At 33.2% G+C, this 13,344-nt stretch overlaps 1 protein-coding gene across 42 annotated transcripts in view; it reads left to right on the top strand.

The window, feature by feature from the left end:
• LOC106871599 (tyrosine-protein phosphatase Lar) overlaps nucleotides 1-13,344 on the top strand; it is a 591,306-nt gene that overhangs the window by 552,092 nt on the left and 25,870 nt on the right. For all 42 annotated transcript variants that reach the window (XM_089358891.1, XM_089358886.1, XM_089358869.1 and 39 more), the window contains 3 exons: nucleotides 5,384-5,695; nucleotides 11,106-11,300; nucleotides 12,051-12,143. In XM_089358891.1, the coding sequence (XP_089215017.1) occupies nucleotides 5,384-5,695; nucleotides 11,106-11,300; nucleotides 12,051-12,143 (600 nt within the window). The remainder of the gene's footprint in view (nucleotides 1-5,383; nucleotides 5,696-11,105; nucleotides 11,301-12,050; nucleotides 12,144-13,344) is intronic.

The raw sequence follows: 13,344 nt of genomic DNA on the forward strand, positions 1-13,344 counted from the left end.
TTCCAATAACAACATACTCTATAAATTATTACCTGCTAGCTAGAATTTATTCTAAGAACCGATATATTGTTATATAAATTATTGTCAATATTAATTTTTAAGTTTTAATTATTATATGCTAATTAGCCATGAGGTTAATTACAGTTCTATTTCATTATCTTTCGTATATCTTTCTGACTTTTAAACAGATGTTACTAATTTTATTAATAATTATATTGTAGCAGCGATGTCAGCTTTTTTGAACATTTTTTTGTTTAACTTCTAATCATAAGCAGTCTGTTAAAAAGAAATTCTCTAGATATAGGTGTATAGTTGTGTGTGTGTGTGTGTCTGTGTACATAAAAACACTGGCAGGTGATACTTCAAAGTCTCTGTCAATAAAATTATGATATGTGTATATAATATGCATACATCACATATATTAATGTGTTCATGTGTGTTTGCTTAATATTTGTTTTAATATTTCCGAGCACTGATCTGATAGCTTGAACAAGGCTCAATTCTATTCCATTCCTAGTCTTATTTTTTGATAGACAGTTTAGAAGTTTCTTGCTTTGCAGAGATAACTTGTAGGAAATGTAATTGTTGAGTCTAGTGTTGTCCTTGCAAGTCAAGTGTCTGCATGTCAAGAGACTAGAAGATAATTTTGCTGACTTTGTTACTTTGTAGTTCCAGCAACTTCTCTGTTTTCTGCTTTGTCTACAACCAATAAGAATGGTTGCCAGATCTAGTTTTTAAGTTTGCTTCAGCATGTACGTCTTCAGTGTATTCTGAATTTCTAGCAGATGGTTAGCAATTCCTTCTTTCAATGATGGATCAGTTTGCAACTGTTCTCTGTTCCTCTCCTGAGAAATGGACAGAGATTTCCTTTTTAGTTTAGCATTTCCAAAGTGAGACTTTTCTCTTAAATGCTTCAACTCAGTTCGTATGACTAAGATTTGCTTCAAATATCCATGATTTGAAATTTAAGCAGTAAAGTCACCATAACAAATTGCATGTTGATGAAGTATGCAGTTGTAAGCTTTTATGTAAAGTACTCTCTCTCTTTCACTAGTACTGCAAAACTAGTATTGTGCCCCATCATTATTGCTGCACAATCAATACACACAGATTCCAACACATCCCACTCTTGATAATGGCATTAAAAAAAGAAGTATTATAAAGCAGTTGGAAAACATCAACAGCTTTGGTTGTGGGTTGCATTTGTTCACAAAACAAAAGTTTATCCTACAAGGTATAATCCTGCATATATAGCAAAGGTATATAATCAATTCACTCATTTCTGAGACATCTGTTGAGTCACCCATTTGGATACTGATGGGACATGGGAGTCATTTCATTAGTCACCTGGGCAACGACAATCCTTCCAGTGACTCAGATTTAGTGACATTATCATTGAGTAGAATGTGTTGGATATTCTTTGCTGCTTTATGTCCAAGGACAAGTTCTGCCTCATTCAGGGAGTATAGTCTAACAACCTTTTCTTGTGCATAGAACAACTATTATTTTAATGCAAATATTTGTCACTTTAAACAGGACATGCTAAATTAGTTTTCATGAAATGCAAAATGCAAGATGAGGAAGAGTTCCCCCCTTTTTTTTTTTTTTGTATCAGACATTTTGGGAAGTTGTTCAATCTTGCAGGTCTTAAATTTGAATAACTCTTTATGAAATTGCAAAACATATTTGGTACTTGATTATTGCACCCAGAGTTGTCTTTGGTAGATGTGAATCCATACTCAACTGTTGCTGTATTTCCTGACTTTGATAGCTTACACAAACAGTGAATTGGATTACAGTTAAAATCAAAATTGCTAGCACTACCCATTATGCAAAACAAACAAATAATTTTCTATCTATGAGAGTAGGTACATTGGTTATTCTCAGATAAGGATATAATAATAAAAGGCTAGAGTTGAATAGAGAAAGTGATGAAGATCAGATAGGTGAATAGGGAACATCCCAACCAAGCTACATAGGTGCATGCGCAGAGGTAGGCTAAGAAAAATACAAATACATGCAAGTTGTGATGTAGAAGAGCAGTGACAACAATGTTATGATATTAGCAAAGAGTGTGAGTTGTGAAAAAGGAAATAAAAAAAGGTAACAAGCTGTGGGCCAAATTAGGTAATCTGCTCCCTCTTATAATGTAATGGGACCATTTCCAGCACCTCACTAATGAATTTTAGCACCCCAAATTGTGAAACACTGCTTTACATGTCCATTCAATCTGCTAGAAATAGCTGTAAATCTTCCTCAGGTCACACCCTATCATCATAAAAAAGGAAAGATTATGTAATTCTAGATACACTATTTTTTTAATTTTCTATTGCCTTCTGCAATTAGACTGCAGCGATGCTGAGGCATCAATTTTAATTGATCTACTATTCCCAGTATTCATTTCATTCAGACTGCATTTTATTTTATTGGTGTCTATATCAAACTGCTAAGCTGCAATGCCAATTTCATTTTGACTTGCGGCAGACATGATACAGACGCACATATCTATGACTGGTTTCTCTACAGTTTCTGCTAACCAAATTTCACTTACAGGATACTGCTTAAGTTCAGGCTATAGTAAGACATTTGCCTCCTAAGATACTGTGCTATGAGATTGAATCCATAACCATGTAATTATGAAACTATCTTCTTAGCTACACAAGCCATGACTGTCTATGGCCCAACCTTTTGTTTTTAAGAGAGGAATTGGACAATCAGTGTTATAGGACTCCATAAGCGGAGATAATTTAGGGTTAAACTTTAGTTGATTTATGCATAGGTAGTAAACTATTTCATGTAGACATTTGCACAGTCATGTTCACACCTGGGGAGAGGACTAGAGATCAGGGGATGTTGAGAGGGCTTGTATGTGATTATTTGACTTGCTAGAAATAGCAGTCAGTAAACTAGATTTCATCACATAGCTTATATGTAATCCACTACTTAACAGCACTATTTTCACTACTTGCCCCTCATGTGCCTTTAAGAGAGTTCAGTCTGTTACCCTCTATAGAGGGCTTGCTCTCCACTCCTGCTTTTTTTTTACTTAACATGCATATATTCTGGCTGGGAACCAGCCTCTATGCTTCTCACTTATTTAGAAGAGCATAAGTTATGACTGCTTTCTTTGCTCCTCTTCTCACAAACTTCACCTTTTCATAAATGTATTTCTAATGAAACAATTTTTTTCTTCTCTTTTAATGGTTTCAACCATTGGACTTCTATAATACTGGGGCACTACTTTCAAGAATTTCAGTTGATTATATCAGCCCTAGTGCTAATTTCACTATTATTTTATTTCATAAATCTCTGTTTGTTGAATTATGGGACAAATAAAAAACATTCTTTTAACAGTTATTTAAACATAAATTGAAATAGATGCACACACACAAACACAACAAATAGCTACAAATTCCGTATATCGTATTCCACTCACAAGGTATTGGACAATTCCCAGGCTGCAGTAGAAGATACTTGCTGAAGTGTCTCTCAGGGGGATCAGACTGGAGAAAATAATCAAGAATTTCCAAGAGATTTAGTAAAATAACTAACTTTTAATATTAAGACAGTGTAAGGCAGTGAGCTGGCAGAATTGTTAGCATGCTGGGCAAAATGCTTGGCAGCATTTTGACCATCTTTATATTCTGAGTTCAGATTCTGCCGAGGTCAACTCGCCTCATCCCCTGAAATTGCTGGTCTTATGCCAAAATTTGTAACCAATATTAAGACTGTGTTACAATATTGACTACCACCAGACCAAATCAGTAAAAAATACAGTGAAGACTTCTCTGAGTATGTGTGTACATGTGTATGCAAGAGAATGATTATAACAATAACTTGGTTGCTAATGCAACACAGTGTGTGCTTGTGTAGGAAAATATAACTATGAATTCTTTAAATTTTCTGAGAAATGGAGCTGTCTCCAGTCTGTGATTCAAACACATTGATGTTGAATAAACTGGCATTAAGCCATTGAGTTTATATTATTAAATAATTGTTCTGTTGTTATGGGAGAGTTTATATCTATTTGTATTCTCTGATAAGATATTGAGAATAGCAGCTATAAATGATATCACACTGTAGCTGGTTTGGTTCTGATGGATATTTAATAAGCTCTATTAAAAATATTTATATTTTAGTATGTCAATTTCTTCAACTTCAAATTTTGCGTAAAACTGTATAATTGAATATAAAAGGAGACATTAGTTTATGCTTGAGTTTTAACAGTCGTTCTGTTTGTTTTCATATTAATGTATATAGGTGTGTGTGTATATATGAATGTATGTATGTATAGGTATAGATAGGAATAGAAATACATATCTGTGCATATGCATCGGTGTGTGACTGTGTATAGATAGATTGATTGATTTGAACACATACAGACCAGTGTGGTTATATTCACACTGAATGCTTTTCTTTTTAGTACTAATAATTAGCATTTACTTTTTATAGTAGCTCTATAGCAGCTCTGTAAAAGGAAAACAATACAAATGCGAGAATAATAATACATTAATCAATAAATACTCAATGTGAATTTGCCATAATGCAATATCAGTTTCACAAGACTTTTGATTGCACATCAGGTTTTATACTAAATGTATATACAATGAAGAATAAATTAATTTAATATTCTAATTTAAAAAAAAAAAAAGTGAAGCCTTTATTAAGTTGCTAGACTTATGGTATAATTTTTCTCTAATTTCTGCATGTTTCCTTAACACGGTGTTGGTTTCTAGCTACCTTTTAACTTTCATTTAATCAAAATTATATTGAAATGATATATTGTTTTTTTCATGGGTGTAAACAACAGTTATTTAAAGTGGGATATTTTACAATTATTTTAAATGCATGGAGGCTTTCTTTTTTCTTAACTTTATTTATTATTTTTCTTTTTTTTTTTTCCGTTTCAATTTTTATGTAAGTATGGTTAGCTGTCTAACATGTTTTCTGTTTATTTTTTTCCAAATTGTTATTTTTTCCAGTGTATTATATTTATCTAAGCATGATATAAAAGATATCTGATATGCTTATCTTTTTAAATAAATACAGTCTGATAGTAGTTAAGATCCTTTGTGTTTATCTTAGTTTTTGTAATGCTAAACAGTTCATGAATTCCTAGGAGTTAAGCATGTCATTTGTCCAATTTTTCTCATTGATGCATGTGCTACATTAGATCATGTATGCATACATATTTGACCATATATGACGTATCCTACGTTTTATCTTTTGTCATTGCTATTAACAGTGATAATCTAGGAAAAAGAAAGATATAGAGATAGACTATTCTCTCCGCTAACTACACTTAGCTCATGTAACATGTTAGTAATCCACTAAATATACTGTCAGACTAACAGCAAGGATCTTACCCATCTTTACACTCTAGTTCCTGGAGAACCACGGAAAATACGAGCTGAACCCATCAATTCTACTGCTGTGTTTATTGAATGGAAACATCCTTCCTCCAAAAATAGAAATGGTATAATACGGGGTTATCAAATACAGTATGTCGAAGTAGATGACCATGATCAACAATCAGGTGACCTCCGCATGACAGATACAACTGATGGCGATAAAACTGAGTATGTGATTACCAATTTAGAGCCGGATACTAGGTACCAGTTTACTGTTGCGGCATATACTCGAAAAGGAGATGGAATACGAAGCAGAGCAAAAATAGTGGAAACCAAAGGCGCAGGTAACCTTCATTTTTTCCCCCCTTCTCTCCTTTTTTTTTTTTTTTGGTGTTTATTTATTTTTTTTTTTGGTAAATTTAATCTAAATCTTTTTTTTTACTTCCACTTTTAGCTTTTTATAAGGCATTTAAATAAATCAAATCAATGACTGGTTTCTGTTGTGATGTAATAAAGATCATCACATTCACAAAGGATTGAATTCAGTTGTGTGCAGCCTTCCTTTCCTATTAGGAAAAGCAATAATTGTCAAGTCAGCTTTTAATCAAATCCTTCAAACTGAACACAGTTGAACAGGAGTCACAGTTTCACAATTTGCTTGTTTCTGTGAGAATGGTAACCAAAAATAGCCACACATTCCCCACCACCACCACCACCACCACCACCCATACACATGCACTTTCTTTCCTAACTTCTTCATATCTGTCTTTCTTATTTCATTCAATTCTATGTCGTATGCTTTGCTGAATGAATATATTATTATTTGCTTCTAGTCGTCTGGTTGTAACTTTGGTGTGTGTTATTTTTCTGTATTCAGTTTAATTTGCATTGTCACATAAAATTTTTACTTTCTGTAGAAATCTTTGTGTAGGTTGTGTTTTTTTTTTTTTTTAATTATTATTTTTAGGAAGCATTTTCTTGTTTATGTTGAATTTTTCATTTTGTGATTTAAAGTTTGTATATATTTTTTTTTCTCCTTAGCAGTTTTCCCACATCAGTCTTAATATATGAATTGGAAATTTGATACTAGCATTGTTTACTCAAAAACAATTGCTATAGCTTTTAGTGTTTAGATTATTCCAGTTCTTCTAAACACAATCTCTTATGCTAAGCATCTTTGTGTGTTTGTCTGTGAGATCAGTCTTCATGTCCTCATACACTATGATTTTATTCTCAACTACCCACGTTACAGAAATTTGTTATTGTGAATCTTATCAAATTGCATATCAGTGAAATAGGGAATATTTGTTTAACAACCACTAGAAGAGTATTTTCAAATTTAAAGAAGCAAAAAATCAGTATTAGATAGTTTCATATATAAGCTAGATAATTTTGAATGTCAACATTTGATAATAGTATATATATAATAAACATGTAAAAACACAAAATCCTAGCAAATTGCTGGTTGTCTGCATCAACAAAAATTATTCAGTGAGGTTTATAGATCTAAGTTTGAATGACATAAGAAGCAGCAGATATTAAGAGTCTTAAGAAAAAAATAAATTATTATATATAGTGTATACCCATATACTACTTAACTCAGGTGCTATACCTCTTTGAGCTTTCAATACAAATTTTGAAATATTTCTGACTTAAGCTGTTTACAAACCCATCTGATTTATCATCAGTTTGTTCAGGAAAATGCATTTTTTGGGTTTCCGAGGATATGCAACAAATCACTAATATATCTCAACTTTTCCAAACTGCTTATAAGTTATTTCCTTCAAATCTCAAATTTTCTGAAAAACATTAAATCCATTTTAGTTATAGCAACAGATGGCTAGTGATATAACTACTCCATTATATCTTGTTTCATTATAACAAAATGATTAACTGGGAGGTACATACCATTATTTACATTTACACACACTTATGTGTGTGCATGCACACACATACACACACATACATCTCAAAAATAATTAGACTCCCCTTATTATATCATTCTATTTGTGCGGACACTACCTGCTGTTTCAGATTTGTTACTGTATTAGTGTTTTTCATTTCAGATTACAGTATATTAATTGTTTATAGCAATTAACCATGCTGTGAACATCTGAAGCAAAGGAGTTTCTGATTTTCAAAGGATATATTACTAGTCGATCTGAGGCTGGGTTTAATCAGCGTCGGATTATACAGATTTTATATATAAATACAGATTTTATATATATTGCTATTCCTTTTGCCACAGTCAACAGAGTGATTAAGCAATTCACCAGTAAAGGGAAAAATCAACTGTGTCCTCTTCTGGTAGACTTGAGCCCTCTGACAGATATCTTTGAGCTGTCAGGTGAACTGTTGAAAAGAATCCCCTTTGTGAGGCAGCTGATGTTACAGAGTAACTCCAAATGAGTCAGAGTACTTTTGTGAGGTATTTCCATCAACTTGGCTGCTGTGGTAGAACAGCTAGAAGGAAACCTCTTCTCCAACCCTCAAATATCCAAAGAGAAAGAAGAAATAATCTTTCAAATTGGTACCTGTTCCTTTCTGAGATGTCTGTGTGTGTGTGTGTGTGTATATTCTTCTTTATAATTCTGTTTTGTCACAGGAGGTCTAATAAGAGTTCATAAGAACTCAATATTTTTATAAGTACTGGTTTCCACAACCTTGAAGTGGTGTGATATTACAGTAACTGACGGCGAGCTGGCAGAAACGTTAGCACGCCGAGCGAAATGCTTAGCGGTATTTCATCAGCCACTACGTTCTGAGTTCAAATTCCGCCAAGGTCGACTTTGCCTTTCATCCTTTCGGGGTCGATAAATTAAGTACCAGTTACGCACTGGGGTCGATGTAATCGACTTAATCCCTTTGTCTGTCCTTGTTTGTCCCTTCTATGTTTAGCCCCTTGTGGGCAATAAAGAATTGGATATTACAGTAACTGTCTTGTCTGTGACAAAAGTACAAAGCTATAAGTTAAGAATAAATTACAGAAACATTAATTTTGTGATGAAATTGATCAGTTTACAGCTGTTCCAACTCAGAGAATAAGCAGCACTATGTAAAGAGTACTGCACTGTGCTCCTTCAGTAAGGAAAGATCTTATTTATTTTAATGTAAGTGTGTGTGGGTACATGTGCACTCACTATTATTATACTTGAGCTAATGCAAGTATATCTATGTATGTAAACGAAACTCTGCTAAACCTTTCCCTTACTAAGTCACACTCTCCCTAAATATTTCATGTTGCCTTTTACATCATCTCTGAAGTAATGAAGTACAACTCATATCACACACCATCTCTTCAACTGATACTCTCTCTCTCTATCTCTCGAAATATGTGTATATATATATATATATATATATATATATATTATTACAAATTAAAAGGGTAAAGGATTATCAATTTATTAATTAATAAATCAATTAACAATGAATAATTTTTACCAGCCCATCGGTATGAAAGCACCATTATTGGTGGAGAACTTATTTAAAAGCTCATATATATTTATAAACATAATTAAGGGATCAGCAAATATTTGATTCACCATATACCGAAGTTCAGAAATAGCAGCTAAAAAAGCTGAGAATCCCACAGATAGCATCACTTGTAACTCACAAAGGCAAAAACTTCGGTATATGTGTGTGTATATGTATATATATATATATATATATATATATATATATGTATATATGTATATATATATATATATATATATATATATATGTATATATATATATATATATATATATATATATACACACTCACACACACACACACATACACACATACATACTGAACTTTCAACTGCAAACATTTAATATGTAAATTATAATTATTAGTTTTATCTTATAATTATCAATATAATATATTTTTCTTGAATATTAATATAAATTTGTAAACAAAAATACCCACATACTGTGTGTTTTCAGGTTATTACTAGTGATATTTTCTCTTTTTCCAAAGCTAACGAATTTGTCAAAACTTCATGGAAAGATATATTAATATAGTCACATTTCATTATATTTTGTTTGTCTTCCAGAATGATCCAATTAAGAATCTTCAGTAACACCTGACAGTAATTAACATGCCGATTAATTGCTTCATCTCTGTTACAACTTCCTAACTTACCAATTCAGATTGTTTTATTTTTCTTTTCTCCTTTTTATCCTTACTATTTTCCTTTTTTCTCTCTTATCTTTTTTTTAAAGTTTTTTTTTTTTTTTTTTTTTTTTTTTCACTTAACATTTTTCTTACAAATTGCTAATATAATGTTGTTATTCACTTATCATTTTGTTCATCAATGTCCAGACCTTTGACATTTAACCACTTTTTTCCTTCAGTTTTTTTAAAGTTTTGCATTATTTGTCTTCAACTATTCTACCGATATTAATGTATGCCTATCTGTTAGTTTCTTATTTCCTGTCTACATCTATGTATTTGCTAATACATGGTAAAATTCATCTTCACTTCTCTACCTATCTTTGTTTCCTCCACCTCCTTCCCCCATCTTTCTTTCCCTCCCATCACATACATGGATTGGCATTTATATTCATTTGTTTCTTCATGTAACATCCATTTTTCCAAGCTAGTTTGGGTTTAGATGGAGATTTGTTGGAGGCAGGATTTTGTGGCTGTATTCTCTTCCTATTGCCTTCCCTTGGTTTTTCTTTTATTGAGGAATATCTTTACTCCACAGGTCTTTGAAAATGCAGAGTAACTTATTATAATGTCAACAAGGAATGTGAACACCAGCAACAACTGGTGTAGAATATATACTCATTGATGCACACATATTTTTATACGATGATCTCCTGTGCAATTTCCATCTACCTAAACCACATGGTTGCAAAGGGAGTATCTTAACCACCCCTATTGCTGTGCTTGTGCCTAATGTATTAAACATTATACATTTCATCCTTTGAATAGTGCTCCAGTCATGACCATCAAACTTAGTCTTTTGACAGACTTAACAAAATGCTATAAAGTCTTGGGTCTAAACACAATATCCTATTTTTACAGTCATTGTGTCACATGATACCAGTATTATAATTAGTATTTATTTGAGATGTATTTCAAAACAACTGTTCTTCTTTTGTCTCTTTATCTGTTCCTCGTTGCATATTTTTATATAATCTCCTGTTTTCATGTTCACATACCTGCCAGTCTTACACATTCATCATTATCATTTCACATCTGTTTTCCATGCTGGCATGTGTTTCCAGGTGTATATGAGTGTGTGTATGTATGTATATCTAATATCATCATCATCATCGTTTAACGTCCGCTTTCCATGCTAGCATGGGTTGGACGATTTGACTGAGGACTGGTGAACCAGATGGCTGCACCAGGTTCCAATCTGATCTGGCAGAGTTTCTACAGCTGGATGCCCTTCCTAATGCCAACCACTCCGAGAGTGTAGTGGGTGCTTTTACGTGCCACCGGCACGAAGGCCAGTCAGGCGGTACTGGCAACGGCCACGCTCGAAATGGTGGCACAGGTGTGGCTGTGTAGTAAGAAGCTTGCTTCTCAACCACACGTTTCTGTGTTCAGTCTCACTGCATGGTACCTTGGGCAAGTGTCTTCTTCTAAAGCCTCAGGCCAACCAGAACCATGTGAGTGGATTTGGTAGACGGAAACTGAAAGAAGTGTAAGCCATGATAGGACAGAAACATGGAAAACAGATGTCAAGTGATAATGATGATTTCACATACACACACATATATATTTATCTTGCCGTGTAATTTATTTCTTCACAGTGCCTACTCCGCCACGGAACTTAGAGATTGAACTCACTCAAGAAAATCCTCCCCAAGTCAAGGTGTCCTGGCAAAGGCCAAGGGAGGTATTTGGTACTTTACATGGTTTTAAAGTGACGTGGGGAAGAGTTGGTGAACGCTATGAGGAACATATTTTGCGTCCTGACACATACGTATTTCTGACGACTTTCCTAGGTAAGACAATTATTACACACCTTTGCATCTTTTTCACCTGTTGTAAACATCTTCATTCTCATCATCATTGTCATAATCATCACCATTATGATCATCACCATTATTAATAGAATTTTAATTTTGTAATATTTGTTGATATTTTTGTATGTATGCATATGTTTGTGTAAGTGAGTAATCTGAGTATGTGTATGTGCACATGTATTTGGTTATTTGTAGTGTGTTTTTTTTTTGTGTTTATGTAAGTAATTTTATTTTATATACTGTCCAAAAGTTTAAGATCACCTAAACTTATTTCAAAAAATACCTACAAAATGGAAATAAGCAAGAGAATCATTGAACCTGTAAGAAACAATAACACAGTTCACACAGTCATTAAGTGATGTTATCTCAGCCGACAGCACATAAAGAGTGTAAATAATCAAAATATATTGCAATGTTGCTAAACAGTGGACACTAAAATGCTTTTGACAACATTCCTAAATAGACTTGCTGTCAAGAAATATGATTATTTGCATATAAAACGTGTATAAGTAGTGTTATTCCATATCGAATAAACCCCAAACTTTATGCAATATGTTATTCCCTATTTTTATATAAAAAAAATTATCTAAATTGATGACATTGAACTAAAAATTCCACTTTGAAACAAATTTTCGTAGGTGATTTTAAACTTTTGGATAGTAGTAGTTGTAAACATTTTTATAATGTATTATATATCTCATTGGTTTTTTACTCTCATCTGTTTTACAGACAAGGGTGCCACCTATGAATTTCGTGTGGCCGCACGCAACCAGGTGGACTATGGCGAACGGGCTGTAGACACAATAAAAACTCCCGATGGAGGTAATAATTCTGACATATATTTCCTTCTCATCTTGTCCTCTGTCTTCTTTGAAGTAGACATGGTTTGTCTATAAAAATCATTTCAGAAGTCTGTTTTCAGAGTCTTTCAATTTGGAACCATAGTTATCTTCCAGAAATCTCTGACCTGGTAATGATAGAGTATGGCGATTTATTACCAGTTTGAGATTAACTCTTTAGACAGAGAAGTAAACTATTTTGAGGTGTGTACAGAATGACAAATCATCCTACATGCGCTCATTGTATGTCCTAGCATTACTGATTTGGACTGTTGGTTCTATTGATGTATCCAGCTTATCGACTAATTCCATTGAGATGACTATCTCACTGCCGACCTTTGACCTGTGGGAACAAGCAGTTTCCCTCAGTCTGGTGGCTATAATTAAGGAGGTTGCATGGTAAACAAGATTGGAAAGAATGAAAACAGTCACTTTTCTCTCCAGTCAACCCTACATCAGCTTCAAGTTTTGTTATTTGTTCTTTTAATATTTCCTCATCCAGCCCCATTTACAGTTGTCAAAGAAATTAGTGACATAGATGTTAAACTGCTAGACAAAAGTGCCTTGCAGTATTTGTTCAAGTTCTTTGCATTATGAATTCAAATCCCTTGGGGTCAATTTTGTGTTTCATCTTTCCAAGACCTAGTTATAATTGACTGTTCCCTACTCTTAAAATTTCTGACCTTGTGCCTATGTAAGAAATAATTATTATCAAATATCACTCTTAGATCTCTTTCCCTTTCATTCTTCTGAGATCAATAAAGTATATACCTGTTAAGTACTGAAGTTGATTTAATCAGATATAATAATAATAATATTGATGATAAATTTTTCTAGTATATGCACAAGGCTTGAATTTGGAGTAGGGGGCTGATTGATAACATTAATCCCGGTACTCACTTTATCAACACCAAAAGGATGAAAGGCAAAGTAGATCTTGGTAACAAAATGGCTTACAGTATTTGGTTGTAGCTCTATATGTTCAGAGTTACAGTTGACAGAATTATTATTAGTATATTATTATTTGTTCTTTTCAATCCAAGTATTGTTGGAACTCCTGGAGTCTTGCATATGTAGCAGGCTTGCTACCTGCATCCTACAGTACCATGCTATTTGTTCTTCTCTGCTATCTAATACTTCACTTATTAATTCTAGGCAAGCCAAGGAGGCAATCCTTTTGTAAC

The sequence above is a fragment of the Octopus bimaculoides genome, chromosome 10, assembly GCF_046866305.1.
Source record: "Octopus bimaculoides isolate indiv1 chromosome 10, ASM4686630v1, whole genome shotgun sequence".
Classification (NCBI taxonomy): Eukaryota; Metazoa; Mollusca; class Cephalopoda; order Octopoda; family Octopodidae; genus Octopus; species Octopus bimaculoides.